Source organism: Pogona vitticeps, chromosome 8, assembly GCF_051106095.1.
Source record: "Pogona vitticeps strain Pit_001003342236 chromosome 8, PviZW2.1, whole genome shotgun sequence".
In the NCBI taxonomy this organism is placed as follows: Eukaryota; Metazoa; Chordata; class Lepidosauria; order Squamata; family Agamidae; genus Pogona; species Pogona vitticeps.
In genome coordinates this window covers 561,636-577,057 of record NC_135790.1, presented here as the reverse complement: position 1 = coordinate 577,057, position 15,422 = coordinate 561,636, and the positions used below count along the sequence as shown (strand labels likewise).

Here is a 15,422-nt window from a genome sequence, read left to right as displayed (position 1 = left end):
AGCGCGGCTAGAAAGGGGGGAGGGAAGCCCACGGGTGGTGGACCCCCCCAGCGCCCCTCCGTGCCCGAGGGCGAGGAGTTCTGCGGGACTCGGAAGCTGGCACCGTTTGCTGGCCCCGGATAAGCAAGCAAGCAAGCAAGCAAGCGGTGGCTCCTCTTTCCACGGGGGCGGGGAGGGGGACAAAGCTTTCTTGGAGGGAGGCCGGTGTGGCCCGGAAGAGTCCACGGACGCGGTCAGAGAGAGAATGAGGATATTCCTGCTGTATTTTTTGAGGGCTGATGAGCTCCGTGGATCTCGGAAGGAAAAATCGCCTCCTCCTTGCCAGACAGGCCCGGGAGGGACTCGGGTCTCTGAAGCACGTCAGAGGAGGAGCAGGCGCTGGACCCAAGCAGGAGCCGGCCGAATGCGACCACAGGGATCTTGTCCGCAGGCCCAAGCAGAATGGGAGGGGGGGAGGCCGTCCCTGGGCTGGCATGCACCCCATGGCGGCTCAGGCAAACCCCAAATCTGGTTTTCCATCAGGCAGAGTTTCAGGGTGTCCCCCCCCCCGAATTCTGCATCCCCCACTTTTAGGTTTTTGAACCATTGCAGAAATAGGAGGTTTTGAAACTACAACTTCCTGGTTGTTTCCTCACCATCAGGCTCGTCATCGTGGCCTCCATAGTCCAAGAAAGTAACTTTGCAAAGTCCTGGTTTGAATGCTGACTTATTTGGACCCCCTTCTTTTCCTGCTGCCCCTCAACATCCCCATTTTCCAGAGAGTCACAGCTTCTCACGCTGTGCCCAAACGACAAGGGCCGGCCGGCCTGCCGGTTTTGTCGTTTTGGCCTCTAGAGAGAGTTTAGATCCAAGAGGCACTAGTTTGTCTTTTTGGCAACCCCCGGGGTATCTTCTGTGTGCCCCTCTAGCTTCTCCCTCACCTCTCCTGCTCTTCAGCATCTCTATGGAGCCATCCTGAGAAGCCTTCCAGCAGCCGAGGCTCTCTGGGCACCTTCACGTGGCCTTGTGTGTGTGTGTGTGTCTGCGGACAGGTTGGCAGGCCTGAGACGCCGCACGCAGGAGCTTCCCTTCTGGTGCCCTCGTGGCTCCCAGAACTCCCTTTTGAATCCGTTACACTCAGCCCTGGATTCACCCCTGCAACTATGCAACAACAGCCTACACAGGGAGGGCCTGCTCTCCCTCTTACAGGCTGGCAGTGTGTGCTAGAAAAGTTATTATCAAAAGAAAATTAGCAAGCTTTTTTTTCCACCACAGACTGTCAAAGGGGTTTTAAAGAGATCTCTGTTGAAGGCAACTTTTCCCTCATATGTTTTAGGCCATGCTGGTCACCCCCACCCCCCAGTATTGGGACCCTACGCTTCCTTTAGAAGTAGAAAGCCTAATTTTAACATGTCTCTGCTTCTACCAAGGCATGGCAGCCTATAAATACTTCCAGCGGACTATAAAGATTTTAAAGCTTCCTGGGAGAGGCGAGAAGGATAGTAAACACTCAGAAAAAAATACCAGAGGAGAACAAGAGGTGACAGCAAGTTAGATGTATGTATTTACAATTATAAGCACATTTTGGAACATTTGCAGGACAGAGGAATATACCACAACATCATGCACAACTGAAAGCCATATTTAACACAAGTGCTTTACTTTCCACCCATACCAATGAAACACAACGAGCTGAGCTCCTCAGCATAATTGTCGGGAAGGAGGTTCTACGGATGGATCTGGAAACAAGACGCTGTATAAAGACCCATGTGGATCTGACCCAGGGTGTGCCACAGACTGCTCCCTGACGCCGCTCATCCACCCTGGAAGGAAAGTCCAGCCAGCCAGGTCCAGCTGCTACTGCTTGTAGACTATCTTCCCTCCCACAACCCAGCGCTTTATCATCTAGGGCAGGGGTCCCCAAACCTTTTCACCCCACAGACTGGCTGGGGAAGGTGGGGCACCCCCGTGCTTGTGCCCATGCGCAAACCTGGGCACGCTGGAGCACGCACGCATGCGCAAATCAGCTGTGTGGGGGTGAGTGAGTGCGGGGGGGGTGGGAGGTCTGTCTCCGCGGCCTAGTCCAGCTCAGGCCACCAACTGGCACCAGGCCGCGGACCAGGGTTTTGGGACCTCTGATCTAGGGCATGCCATTCCACACAAGGTCACAGTCTAGGCAAGCTGGAGGCCGTGTTTCCACTTTTCCACCTCCTGTCGGCAAGAAAGTTATAAGGAACCAAAAGGATGGGGTCTGTCTCGGCCTGAATTCACCTAATTTTCTAGAAGCATGACAGGCAGCCGTGTGGCTGTTCACCAAAAAGGCTAAGAACTGCTGAGCTATCAGGATACAGGGATTGGTAAGAAGCTCGTGGCTACAAAGAGCCATCTGACAAAATCCAACTGAATTATTTCTTTCTTAATGAGACCCTCAGCGACATCCCCAGACAAGCTTCTCCACCTGAAGCCACGACTGCTTCAAATCCTCATTTTGGGCTCGGCCCCGGCAAGAAAGGACGAGCAGGTGAGAGGCACGGAGGACAACCCTGCCTCGTGACAGAAAGGGGCTCCGGGTAACACCTGGGCCACTGGGGAGCTTCCCCGCTGGCCACCGGGAGACCACCTACCCCGCCCCGGAAAGTCTTCCCCAGCTAAGCAAATCGCAGAGACATCCCCTCAGCGTCGGCCCTCAGCGCTTCACCCGCCGTTTCTCCAGCTCCTCCTGCACCCGCTGCCTCAGGGCCTCACGCAGAGCCGGGTCTAGCGGGTTCTGGACACTGATCTTCTCGACCACCTCGCCGGGGTCGCTGTCCTGCGTGGAGACACAAAGGGAGGACACTGAGGGAGGGCCGTCGAATGAAACAGCTGCCTTGCTGTGCAGAAGAGAGGGCCGGGGAAACTCCTTCAAAACTCGTGGGGAAATTCTTGTGCCTCTGAGGCCTCGTTCCCCACCAGGGCCCCGGACTCATCCTGCCCCTGGATTAAAGGGTTCATTAATTAGTCTCTCCACAGTGGCCTTTCCTTTGTACGTAGCAGCAGCCGCTTACCTGGTGCACCACCACAGAGGTGACCTTGCCACTCTCCGCCTCATACTCCAGGCAGAAGAGGGCTGGCCCACTGGGGTCCGGGTCCGTACTGGAGCTGCTCTCGCTGGACCCCTCGTACTCGAGGCCAGACGGGGCTTCGGCTTTACCTGGAAAGCAAAAGGGAGATGCCAGAGGGAAGCGGCCAGCTTCCTGCCTCCACTGGAACAAGCCAGTCCCAAAGGCAATCCAGCCCTCTCCCCCCCCCCCCAAGGAAGAGACATGACCCTCCATGGATGCAGATGTCACACAGAAAAGGGGCAGGACAGAGGCAGGCAGGCAGGGTGAGTGTGTGCGCGCATGTGTGAACTCACTTCTCCTGCAAGGGTGGTAGACCTGCTGATCTGGTTTCCTAGGTCGGGCTGGAGCTGGTGTGTGTCTCTTCTTCACTTTCTCTTTAGCTTGCTTCATTTCTCTGTCATAATCATCCCTGGGGAGGAAATGGGAGGCTGAAGCCATGCAAGTCACCGGCAGGACTTTGCTTCCTGTTGCAGGAGGAGGCCGTGGTGTGTGTGTGTGTGGGGGGGGGCAGTGGCACTGAAGCGGAGGCTTAAAACTCCCCGGCTCATGTCCTGCACTCTGGGTCAAAATTGCCCACCTAGTATGGATTACTGTGTTTTTTTTCCCCTTTGAGAAATATTGTTACACTTAGGAGCAAATTTTACCCTTTTCAGTGGCACTTTTTTGCTTCCACTTGCCCCCCACAAACACAAATGTGACCCCAAAAAATCCACTTTTGGATCTATTTTTGTGGGGCCCCATATTTTACTGCCAAACCATCCGTCCCCGAAGCTTCCAGGCGCCAAGGTGAGCACCTTTTCCAACTCCAGCGTGTTTTCTCCCCCCCCCCGCCGCCGCCCGGGGGTGCCAAGCAGGAACCCTCAGGCTGGCCTCGTGGGCGGGGGCGGGGGCGGGGGCGGGGGCGGCGGACCTTCTCGTTGGGGGCCCAGCTCCGGACCTCGGCATCGGACCGGAGGGGGCGCCAGCCTGGCTGCGGGGCTTCGCTTTCGGGCAGGGGAGCAGGGCCGGCGTCGTCTCGGACTCCCGGGGCGCCTCCTCGCAGGGCCGGCCAGGAGGCTCCGGCTCCCCGGCAGGGGCTGCGCACCCTCCACCTCCGGGGAGGGAGAGACCCGGCGGGCGGGCGGGCGAATCTCCAGGAACCAGGGCGCCCGCCCGCCCGCGCGCTCGCCCGCCCGCCCGCCTTCCGCTCCCGGCCGGGGGCTCTCGTTCTCTCCGCTGGAAGGAAGGAAGGAAGGGGCGCCGCTCGCTACCTGGCGATCTGGTTGCGCCGGATGTGCCGCACGAAGCCGTGGCTCAGGTCCAGGCGCCCGCCGCGCCGGCAGCCGCCCCCCCATCCCGGGCCGTCCCGAGCCGCCGCCGCCGCCGCCGCCGCCGCCGCGTCCATGCGAGCTGGCCTCCCTCCCTCCCTCCCGCTCGGCCGCCCCCGGGCCAGGCGGGGCTCCGCGGAGGAACCGCCCTCGAAGCGACCGCCCCCGGCCTCGGCCCCGCCCCCTACCAAGAGGCTTCCGTCGTCGTCGTTCCCCCCCCCCCCGGGGAGAGAAGGGGAGCGTCTGGCGCGGCGGAGCGCCCAAGCCCTTGGGACTGCCCGCCACTGGACGCAGCCCCGGCTCACCTCCCTCCCCCGCCCCACGAGCAGCCCCTTTCTTTCTGCCGGGAGGAGGGACCGCTTACGCCTGGAATCCCCGGGCAGGACTGGGGGTGGGAGGGCCGCCAAAGGCGAGACTCCCCGGGTGGGGGGGTGGAGGGGGTCTCTGGCTGGGAGGGGGCCGCTGGGGAGCCCGGCTCTCCCGAGCAGGACGGGTCGGTGGGCTCCAGGAGGCTGCCTTTCAAGCTATGGGCCCCTCGGGCAACAGGAGGCCAGGCATCGCCCCCCCCCTCCCGCAACCTTTGCCATTAAGTCACTGCAGTTCCTTGCAAATGAATTAATTCCGGGGCTCGAGGGAGCCGGGCGAGACCTTGGAGGGGCTCCCGGGGAGGGCCCCGGTTTCCACTCGCAGACCAGCACGTCTGCCCGGCCTCTAGCCATTCTGGCATTGCCCGGATGGAGTAGTTTCCATCTCCAAGATCCTACTTTAAAACAACCAGTTACAAGTAGTTACTCGATCAGTGCAATTACTGCTGGCAAAGCCAGGTAGGCGGCTTCCGCCACAGCGCATGCGCAGCCAGACTTCTCTGGCTCCGCGTAGAAGCGCGTTCGCGTCAGATGGGACGATACCTCGGGAGAAGTAGCATGCGCATGCGCAAAGAATCGTCGCCTTCCAAAGCTTGCCTTTGCAGCGCCGTCGCAAGAAGAGAGCGTCATAGGCGCCCTTCGATCTACGCGGGGCCCCTCGTCGTCTGCAAAGTGATGACGTAGCAAGTGCGCCCATCATTCCTTTCCCGACGCGTGCGCAGACGGCCGTGGGGTTTCCGTGGAGATGTCGGTTCGCGTGAAACGGGAGCGGGATTCCCGGCCGCTCTCCAGCCGCGTCAAGACTGAGGCTGTCTGGGACGGAGGGATCGCGTCGCGCAGGCCGGTGGACCCTGCCGCGGAAGCGGGTCCCGTGCGAGTAAAGCGGGAGCCCGAAGACGAGCCCAGGATCAAGCAGGAGCCCGGGGAGGAGGAGGAGGAGGAGAACGAGCCCACCGGTGGGTGCGGGCCGGCGGAACGCCTCGCCACAAGAGGCGATGGGGCCCCAGGGAACGCTCGGGCCTGCAGCAAGTCCCATGCGCCCCCGCCGTCGGCCGGGCCGGGTGGGGATGATGGGCGTTGTTGCTCGGCAACATCTTGGGGGGCGGGTGCAAGCGTGGCCTGGCAGAGCTGTGGGCATGATCCTCGAGGAGGGAGGACGTCCGTTGGCGGAGGCGGCGAGAGGGCTGCCCTCGGGCGGAAGCGGCTGTGGGCGGTGTGGGGGGAGGCCAGGCTTTTCTGTGCCAGCGCCTGCTTCCCCCTGAAGGTGCGTCGTGTTTCTGGGGAGAGGAAGAAACCAAAACGTGCTGTATCGTTTTGATGGAGCCAAGTAGTTTATGGCAAACCTACTTATTTGCTTTCATCTCCGTTAGTCTTCTGCAGTTGTTTGCTCTTACTGCGGGTATTAAGTAAATAATACCACCTTTCTCTCCCGTTTACCTGTAATAGCAAAATATGGCCGATTTGACCCTGAGGACCGACGAAGCAGACACTGCCCCTACTTGGACACCATAAACAAGTCAGTATCAAGCTGAAATAAGGCAGGGGGGCAATAAATTGATGTATGGGGGGGAGTACATATGCAGAGGTGGAAAAATCATGTGGGTAGCAACAGATAAAGCAGATGTAACGGCACAGTGTCTCATGCTAAGATGTACAATTTGTGGACAATTTAATACTAGGGGGAATTTTTAAAACCACATATAGTTGGAATGATTTAAATATACTGTATGCATTACTTATTTCTATTTCAGATTGCAATTTAGTCTGTTTCTTGTAAGAGTATATAGAGCTAGTTGTGTATAACTTGGCACAAATATTTTAACCTGTTGTATTTTTTTTATAAAGAACTAGGGGCTTGTATTCAGACTGATTACAAATGGGTACATTGTTGGAATGGACTTGCAAGTAGCTGTCTCTGAAAATATTTGCAGCTGCGAAAGTAGGAGGAGGGTTGTAAATAGAAAAAAGGTTTCCAATTTAGAATAAGCAAACAAAGAAAAATAACAGTTTAGCTACAATAAGAAAAGTTGTCATGTTCTTAGTAATATCCAGAAACAGCGGAAATGACTGCTACATTTGTTTACTAGAAGTAGCAATAGTCCGAGTGTGCCTCACAGTCAAAAGTCCTCCTTTCAAAGTTACTCCCAGCTCTCTGGACCACCTAACAGGCTTCAATATTACTAACAATTGTAAATAAATATTGGTAGGGAGTTAAATTTGGAGGCCTCCTCAACTCTGCAGCTGTCCTGCGGGAGAGGAGCGCCGTCTCCCTTGAAGCGCTAGGCTTGGCGAAAGGTGGGAGTCACATACAGGGCTTCTGTGAGGGAGGATGGGGCTCTTCTCTAGGAATTCTGCATAAAAGGGGCAAAACCCTTTGCTTCCCTGCATTCTGCTGGATAGGCATTTCCCTGGTCTCCCGCAGTGCCCATCTGCCATGCAACGTGGGCAGTGCTGATCTCTGCTTGGGGGTTCTATTAAATGTTGTTGGACTAAGGTTTCTGCCTATCAGGTGGCATTAATGTGTCAATGTTGTGCCATTCTAGGAGTGTGTTGGACTTTGACTTTGAGAAGCTGTGTTCTATTTCTCTCTCGCATATCAACGTCTATGCTTGTTTGGTGTGTGGGAAATATTTCCAGGGTGAGTTTGTTTCCGTGTTCATTATTCCGTTTCTCAGTACAAAACTATTTTCTGGAAATGCCTCCTCTGTGGTGGAGAATGCTGGGAAATCTAGGAGCAGATTTCATATGTGAAGTAAAGAGGGAGAGATGTTAGGACGAAGCTTCTGATCACAGAAGTCTCATAAATGGTGCTGCAGTACTTCTTCCCTCTTACTGTGTTTTTATAGTGTCTTAAAATTGGCTGTCCCCCCCCCCAAAAAAAAATTCGTGTGTGAAATTCAGCCTTGGTCACTTTCCTTGTGAACCCTTTGGATTGCCAGCGATTGACTCTGCCATCAGTTGGGAGAATCCTCCATGAGCAGAATGTCAGGATACACTCTGGTCCTGGCAGCCAGCAGCCTCCCTTGGCAAGCATTATTCCTCTCCGTGGTGACTTTTCTAGCCACTCTCTGCCCTGCCCCATTTCCTTCCCCTGCTCTGTCTTTTGGCCAGCCTCCCTTCTTGAATGCAGGCCCCCTCTGAGCCGGCATGCCTCAGTTCTCAGTCTCTGTTACTTATTTTCTCTGCCTCCTCTCCCCAACCCCCCAAGAAGGAAGCAGGTTACTCCTTCTAAGCCCACTGCCTATATGTGCTCTTCCTTCCTTCCTTGTCTTTGTCTTTGCTCTCCTTTCGGCTTTCGTTTCCTTGCGTCCTAACTTCTTTCAACCTGCTTTTTGTGTGAGATGCTGCCAAATGAATAAATTTCCAGCAAACATCTCAGCAGCCTCCCTAGCCAGTGCAACTTGTCACTGGTGCCACAAATACAATGTATGATAGTGCCTGGTATCCATAGTCATTCTTACGTCTGTTCAGTTGCTCAGAGCCAGATGTGTCCTCTCTCTTATTGACAGGGTTTGCTTGCCTCCCCTTTTCCCTGCAGGTCGGGGCTTGAAATCCCATGCTTACATCCACAGTGTCCAGTTCAGCCATCATGTCTTCCTCAACCTTCACACCCTGAAGTTCTACTGCCTGCCAGACAACTATGAAATCATTGACTCTTCGCTTGAGGATATCACTGTACGTGGCTTTCTAAATGAAGGATTTAGGGTTGTGAAGCCCAGCAGGGAAATGGCATACTCTTTAGTGTGAAGGTGGAAGTCTGCTTTCCTGATAAATGATTTAATAGTATTTTTTAAAGTTTTGTTCCATTAACATTCTGTAGGTCTTTGAAGTTCCCAAGGCTGCTGTGGTTTTTAACATTCTTTTAATGTATAAGTGTGTGTCCTGTACTATTTCATAACTAGTGGGACCATAATCTTCTGTGTAGAAATCACTGCCTTATTTTTCATTGGGCTTGTCTTGCTCCCACACTGATAGGACTTCATTCACCCATGTTTGCTGTTAAAGGAACAGTGTGTTTACAGTTGAAAATGCTGCTGCTTAAAATGATTTGCTGTTGCATTGTTGACAGTCTATCAGCTGAACCTTGACAATCTGCAGAGTGACCTTCCGGGGAGGGCAGCCATGGCTAGGCAGAGGCTCTGATTTGACCACAGCAGAGCTGCCTGGCTCCTGCTGACCCTCTCCTGGCCTCTGTCTTCTCTCCGCCCTCCAGTATGTTCTGAAGCCCACCTTCACCAAGCAGCACATTGCCAACTTGGACAAGCAGGCTAAGCTCTCTCGGGCCTACGATGGCACCACCTATCTGCCAGGCATTGTGGGACTGAACAACATAAAAGCCAACGACTATGCCAATGCGGTCCTCCAGGTACTGGGATGTGGACTAAAAAAACACAAAGCGGAGGAGGAGAATGTGGGAGCCCCCTAGGAACCACTTGGCTGCCCTTTTAGACAAGGTTGTGGGGACGGCTGTGGCTCGGAAGCCTTCTCATTGGCGCTGTCGGTACAGGCTTGTGCTCGGCAGAGTGCTGTGCCTCGATTCTCCCCTTCCGGGGTTCACAACATCTTAACATTTGCACCTGGTGTAAACTGAGGCTACACCTAGAATAGAGATCTCCTGCTGTTTGGGCTTGTGTGGTGTGGGCCTGACAGCAGCCACTCCTTGAGCAAGATCTTGAGCTCCAGAATTCAGGGGTGTAAAATTGTAGGGCCGGTGGCCGCGGAGCTCAGTTGCTGCGATAGCATCTCAATCGAACTTAGCCCTGCGATGCAGTCTACTCTGCTTTTTAGTTTTGGGGCCTTTGCGCTTTAATGAGCGCCGTCCAACGTCTCATCACCCCAATGTTTCTAGGCCCTGTCGAACGTCCCGCCCCTACGGAATTATTTCCTGGAGGAGGAGAACTACAAGAGCATCAAGCGTCCTCCAGGAGACATCATGTTTCTGCTGGTCCAGAGGTTTGGAGAACTCATGAGGAAGCTGTGGAATCCCCGAAATTTCAAAGCTCATGTCTCTCCCCATGAAATGCTGCAGGCGGTGGTTCTTTGCAGCAAGAAGAACTTCCAGATCACCAAGCAAGGTGAGAGAGGGCAGGAGCTGAGAAGGAAAGGGAACGAGGGCCTCGGAGCAGCCTCCTGGCTGCCTTAACCGCTGCAGCCTCCCTCCAAGTAGCAAGCTGTTGGAAGTGATAGGACGGGTCCTTTTTTATTGGTGAAATATTTTTTGTCCCACCCTGTCAGGCAGGGGGTGTGGGTGCCATCCACAATCACCCATTCGTGTGACTCAGAATTCCATTTTCCCCTTGTTCTTCTTTCTGCTGCTGCTTCAAGCTGTGATTGGGGTGGCCCCACTGTTTGGGCAAGGAAGCCTTAGCACCCAGTCAGCGGTGCATCGGGGAGGGCCCGAGGGGCACTTAGGCTGTGCAAGAGAGAAAGTTGGCTGTCAAACCAGATGTAGTTTGTTCTGTTTCTGGTGAGTCTGTCTTCTGCCCCACCAGTCCGGGTGGGCATCAGCAGCAACTGCCGCCAGTTCGCCAATTCCAGTCTTTCTGTAGCCTCCCATCCAGAGCCCTGGCCCTCCTGCCTTGCCAGGTCCACCCACAAGTCATTCCTCTGGACACATTTGCACCACTCTCAACAGACTCTTCCCCCCTCCGATCACCCTGACTTGATCTTCCCCTTGAGTTTCTGTTCTTGTCCATCTACAATCTCTGGAGGGGGAATGAGAGAACAATGTGTAAAGGGGGGGGGGGGAGGTCAGTTGGCCTCTTGCCTGCATCAACCCCTTCTTTGCACAACTTCGAGTGGAGGATTCCTTACCTTGAGGAAGGGTTTTTTTTTTCTTTTCCCCTCTAAGTACTGAGGCTGGATCCTGGAGGCTGCCGCCTTAGCTGACTCTGCTACCTTTCCTTCCTTCCATCCTGTCTATCTTCTCCCTCTTTGCAGGCGATGCAGTCGAATTTCTTTCCTGGTTCTTGAATGCCCTGCATTTGGCTCTTGGTGGGACAAAGAGAAAGAAAAAGAGTAAGTGACGGAGGGCGACGCCTCCATGGTCGTTTCATGCACTCTCCTAAATAAGATTACAAACTGTTGGGAAACGGCACAGGGTTGGTAAAGATTGGTAGAAAAAAGTCCTACAGGATGTGATTCCAGCACATTATTATAATAAGCGCCTTCAGGACAAAGAAAGCTTGGTGTGTGTCTCCACCTGGTGCGGGAAAGCAAAACAGACGGTGCCAGATCGGCTTCCCTGAGGAGAAAGGTGCAAGGTGGGCTATCACAAGAGACGCTCTTCTCCTCTGCCTCACCATCCTTGGTAGGCCAGAGACCTCCAGGAGGTTCTCCATAGCTGGCCGTGAGTTCGTCGGGAGAGAGGTAGTCGGATCAATTTAGTGCTTGTATTACTGGATGGGAGCCCTAAATAGCCAGGGCCCAGGTTCCCCCTCTGAGGTTCTGGCATGGCCCCGTGTGACAATGTTCTGAAGGTCAGCTTCCAAGGCTCTCCTCTCTGGCCCATTTCTACTGAAAGTTTAGCCGGTGGGTATCAAGAAGAGCACCTCCTTGGTGGTGACAGTGCAGCGATGGAGTTTCCTTCCTGGCAGGAGGGAAGACGCTTCCTTTCCCACCATTTTAAAACATCTTTGACTTTTTCTTTTTCTGTAAGCTTTGGTGAGAGGTTTCCCTCTTTTTAGGCTAGATCATGTGTATTTTAAGTTGGGGTGGTTCTCTCTACACGCACAAACACAATTCAGCTTTGTATGTGTAGATTTATTGGAGGGAGGGTTGTTTTGCGAGTTGTCTCACAGAATTCCTCAAAGGTGGAAAACAGATTGTTGAAACAGAATCACAAACGACTCGAGCCATGGAGGAGGAGTTAAAACGTTTCGCCTTTTTGTTATTTCTCGACAGCCATTGTGACAGATGTTTTTCAGGGCTCCATGCGGATATTTACCAAGAAGTTGCCACACCCAGATCTGGTACGTTTCTGTCAGCTGCTGGATTCTTTCTTACAAAGGTGGGGGAAGCTCCTGGGAGGAGCTCCTGGGAGTGGGGCAGGAGGTAGGAAGAGGTTGCCTTATCTGGGGCTACAGGAGAGTATCCTGCAAAGTTCAGTGTTTGACATTTGACACTCACAAAGTGTGAGAAAGAGTGTCCCGGGTTTGTGGGCACAGGTTGGCAGCAACCATCCACATCTACAGCAGGCGGGTGAGTGGCATGAAGGTCCTGCCCATCCTGCAGGCACCTTGTCTGAAGGAGTTGCTCCACATGTACACTCGCCCCCGCCCCCACTCTGCTTGTCCCACCGCAAGCCCGTCTGTGGCTGCCCTGAGGCTTCATTCCCCCTTGCTTTGCTGACCCTTGTTTTCTTCCAGCCTGCAGAGGAGAAGGAGCAGTTGCTCCAGAATGACGAGTATCAGGAGAAGATGGTGGAGTCCACCTTCATGTACCTGACTCTGGATCTCCCCACTGCCCCGCTGTACAAGGATGAGAAGGAGCAGCTGATCATTCCACAGGTGCCCCTTTTCAACATCCTGGCCAAGTTCAATGGAATTACAGAGAAGGTAAGTCTCTCCCTTCCAGCTCTGAACCTCGAGAGCAGGGTAGAGAAGGCGGGGAGGGTGCAGGGGTAGGCGACATCCTTCGGACCGAAAGCTGTGTGGTGGAAGCTCCAGGTGTTGCCCTGCTGAGCCAAAGGCTGCCCCCATCTTGCCTCACTGACAGAGCTCCCCTCCTGGCTGGCTTGTCTGCTCGTCCTGGTCCACCTGTGAGCCATCCGTGAGCTTCCCTTTGATTTTACAGGACTGTAAGCCGAGGAGGGGCCTGTGCAAGGGAAGTCCTCCCTGCACGCTTTCCTCCCCATGAGGTGCTTGTCCTGTCTGCTGGAAGGCTCTCTGGGAGCAGCCACCCAGTCTCTCCCTTTGGGGTGGAGGGGGATCTGACCTTCACCACTTCAGCCGGGGAAGCTTCTGAAGCCAAGGTTTGCCCCACTGACCTGGCAGTGCCTCCATAGGCAGGGTTGCCACCGGAGTTTGCTTTCGGTCTTTCAGGAATACAAAACCTACAAGGAGAACTTCCTGAAGCGCTTTCAGCTCACCAAGTTGCCACCTTACCTCATCTTCTGCATCAAGAGGTTTACCAAGAACAATTTTTTTGTGGAGAAGAACCCCACCATTGTCAACTTCCCCATCACGTAAGTGCCCTCTGTGGGAGTGGTGACAGCTCTGAAACCTGGTTCAACCAATGGCTTCCTGGTGTGAAAACTGAACTAGGAACGAGCCTCGTAGCTGATGTGATTTCTCAAGTCACTTCTGGATTGATGATGGGTGGTTAGCTTCCTCTTAGTTTCACCGTGATAGGCTCTTTTGGCCTCTAGGCTTTTTCAAGGAGCAGAGAATTTTTTTTTTGTAGAGTCAGATCTGTGGCCCATCTAGCTCAGGATTCTTCCAGGATTCCAGGCAGAAATGGGTTATTGCCAGCCCTGGTGGGTCCTAGGAGCCAAGACATCCTGCTGTGTCTAGCAAGTGCTCTGCCTCTGACTTTGGGCTTCTGAGCTGATGTCCAGAGTGAAATGGCCAAAAAACTACACATTCTTAGCTCAATGGATCAGCATAGATCTTCCCCACTGGAGCCACCTTCAAGGGCCCTGCGCTTCCTTCACTTCCTGAGAGGTCTCCCAGTTCAGAGGCGTGGCCCAGCAGTTGCTTGAGAATGGTGGTCCTGGAAGCACCCTCTCTCCCCTCTGCAAAGCGGCCTTCCTCTAAAAACCATCTATGATGAGGGCTGCCCAGTTGGCTGTAGCTGCTGCCGTCTCTTGGCTTCTTGCAGGGACCCCGTTGAGTCTTGGCCACAGCCCTGAGGATGGCCCATGTTTGTGCTCAGAAGTGGATGATGGTTCTTAGAACCACAGAGAGAAGAGGGTCACATTCTGGGAATTAGTAGTTGTACAGTCACAAGCTGGCTTGAACCAGGATCCGAGTGAAGGCCAATGGGCTCCCTTTTGGGCCGAGCTTTCTGCTCGAGGCGCCGCCATGGGCTCCTTGCGGATGTCTGTCTGGAGGGCGATCCTTGTGTGGGGTGTTTTGGGCAGGAAGCTAGCCACCTGCAAGTCGATTTAGTGCTGTCTTTTCTCTTGCAGGAATGTGGACCTGCGAGAGTACCTGTCCGAGGAAGTGCAGGCGGTGCACGAGAACACGACCTACGATCTCATTGCGAATATTGTGCACGATGGGAAACCTGCGGAAGGAGCCTACAGGATCCACGTGCTGCATCATGTGAGTCCTCAGCGGGGCACTCTGTGTGTGTGTGTGTGTGTGTGTGTGTGTGTGTGTGGGCTGGGCTGGGCTGTCCTGTCATGACCGTGTTCTTGCCCTGCTGCTTCTCGGGCACCCCTGTGGTTCTTGGCAGCTCTGCTATAGGACTTACAGCCTCTTTTATGGAAGGACACCTTGAACAGGGTATTGTGCTTGCCAAAAGCCAACCTCGCCTGGCCCCGTAGGCCCTCTGGTGCTCTCCTGTCTAGCCTCTCCTCTGATGTTGCTTCCCCCTTTGTGACCCCCCTCCCCTCCGGCAGGGAACGGGCAAGTGGTATGAGCTGCAGGATTTGCAGGTGACCGACATTCTCCCCCAGATGATCACGCTTTCTGAGGCTTACATCCAGGTGAGTGCTGAGGTTGTTCAGAGCCGGCCTGGTGGCTCTGCGGGTGGAGTCCATCCCAGATATTTTGGGGTGGGGAGAGGAGGTGCTGAGAGACCCTCTGGCTCCTAGGGAATGTCAGTGCAGGGAGTTGCTTCCAGCCTTCCTTCCTGGGGGGCCCCCTTGACGTGGAGGCCTTGCACATTGGCCCCTTGAGGCCAAGTAGACAGACTGAGCAGATAAGCTGAAAGGCCTCCTTCAGGTCCATCCTGGGGCCTCTCAGCGCCATTGCAGGGGGAACGAATAAGGCAAAGAAAAAGTGCTCTTGACTCCTAAGGGGTTTGGTTTATTTCTGTAGATCTGGAAGAGGCGAGATGGCAAAGAAGAGACTAACCAACAAGGGGCATAAAAGGGAGAGCGGGAGCTGCGGAGGACTCGAGAGGGCAGGGGCGGTCGGGCCCCCAACACCTCTCCTGCATATTCTGGAGGGTTCCAGCCGTGGGGCAGCTGGGGCCGTGCAGGGAACTTGACCTCCCTTTGAGAAGACTGCCTTCCCCAGTGTGGTTCGTCCGCCCCTTCTTCAGACCATCCGGATCAATAGGCCCTCCTCGCTGCCACTTTAGTCGACACAGAGTGTGCAAGATGGCCAAGCGAGGGACTTGCTGAGGCCTCTCTGGCCGCCGCTTGCCTTCTGCCTGTAGAAACCTTCTGTTCAGGCAGCCTCCAGGGCTGTGGGGCGGGAGGAGCCGGGTGTCTTGTGTGGGGTGCTGCTGCATCCACCCCCGTTTCTGCATTAAACGTGTGCACTTGGTTTTGTACGTACCTTCTGTCTTCCCTCTGCCTCCGCCCCAAACACAGCCCTGCCCTCGTACTGGAAGAGCGGCAGGCAGATTCAGATTGCCACTTGCCGAGTTCCACAGGGTTGTGTAAGGGCTCCACATTCGTCTCGTGGTGTTAATTGCTCAGATCCCTCAAAAGTGGACGGCCTCAGGGACTGAAGGACGGGGCAACAAACACTGACAAGGGTGGGACTTGCCCTCGT

General features: G+C 54.8%; 2 protein-coding genes across 3 annotated transcripts; one reads left to right on the top strand and one right to left on the bottom strand.

Moving 5' to 3' along the window:
- Positions 1 to 1,520: 1,520 nt before the first annotated feature.
- Positions 1,521 to 5,290, bottom strand: C8H2orf68 (chromosome 8 C2orf68 homolog). 2 transcript variants are annotated; one of them, XM_020780107.3, is made up of 4 exons: positions 5,036 to 5,290; positions 3,374 to 3,489; positions 3,024 to 3,169; positions 1,521 to 2,788 (listed from the first exon to the last, which is right to left on the bottom strand). In XM_020780107.3, exons 1-4 carry the CDS (start codon positions 5,104 to 5,106, stop codon positions 2,666 to 2,668), a joined length of 456 nt encoding a protein of 151 aa, XP_020635766.3. In that variant the 5' UTR covers positions 5,107 to 5,290; the 3' UTR covers positions 1,521 to 2,665. The 2 variants fall into 2 exon arrangements, with proteins under 2 accessions (XP_020635766.3, XP_072835239.2); XM_072979138.2 differs by lacking the exon at positions 5,036 to 5,290 and adding an exon at positions 4,331 to 4,488.
- A 56-nt stretch (positions 5,291 to 5,346) lies between these two features.
- Positions 5,347 to 15,198, top strand: USP39 (ubiquitin specific peptidase 39). The gene is made up of 13 exons (XM_020780105.3): positions 5,347 to 5,708; positions 6,199 to 6,268; positions 7,296 to 7,390; positions 8,291 to 8,427; positions 8,966 to 9,118; positions 9,602 to 9,827; positions 10,693 to 10,770; positions 11,656 to 11,723; positions 12,120 to 12,308; positions 12,795 to 12,937; positions 13,883 to 14,018; positions 14,318 to 14,404; positions 14,739 to 15,198. Exons 1-13 carry the CDS (start codon positions 5,498 to 5,500, stop codon positions 14,787 to 14,789), a joined length of 1,644 nt encoding a protein of 547 aa, XP_020635764.3. The 5' UTR covers positions 5,347 to 5,497; the 3' UTR covers positions 14,790 to 15,198.
- The last annotated feature ends 224 nt before the right edge of the window (positions 15,199 to 15,422 follow it).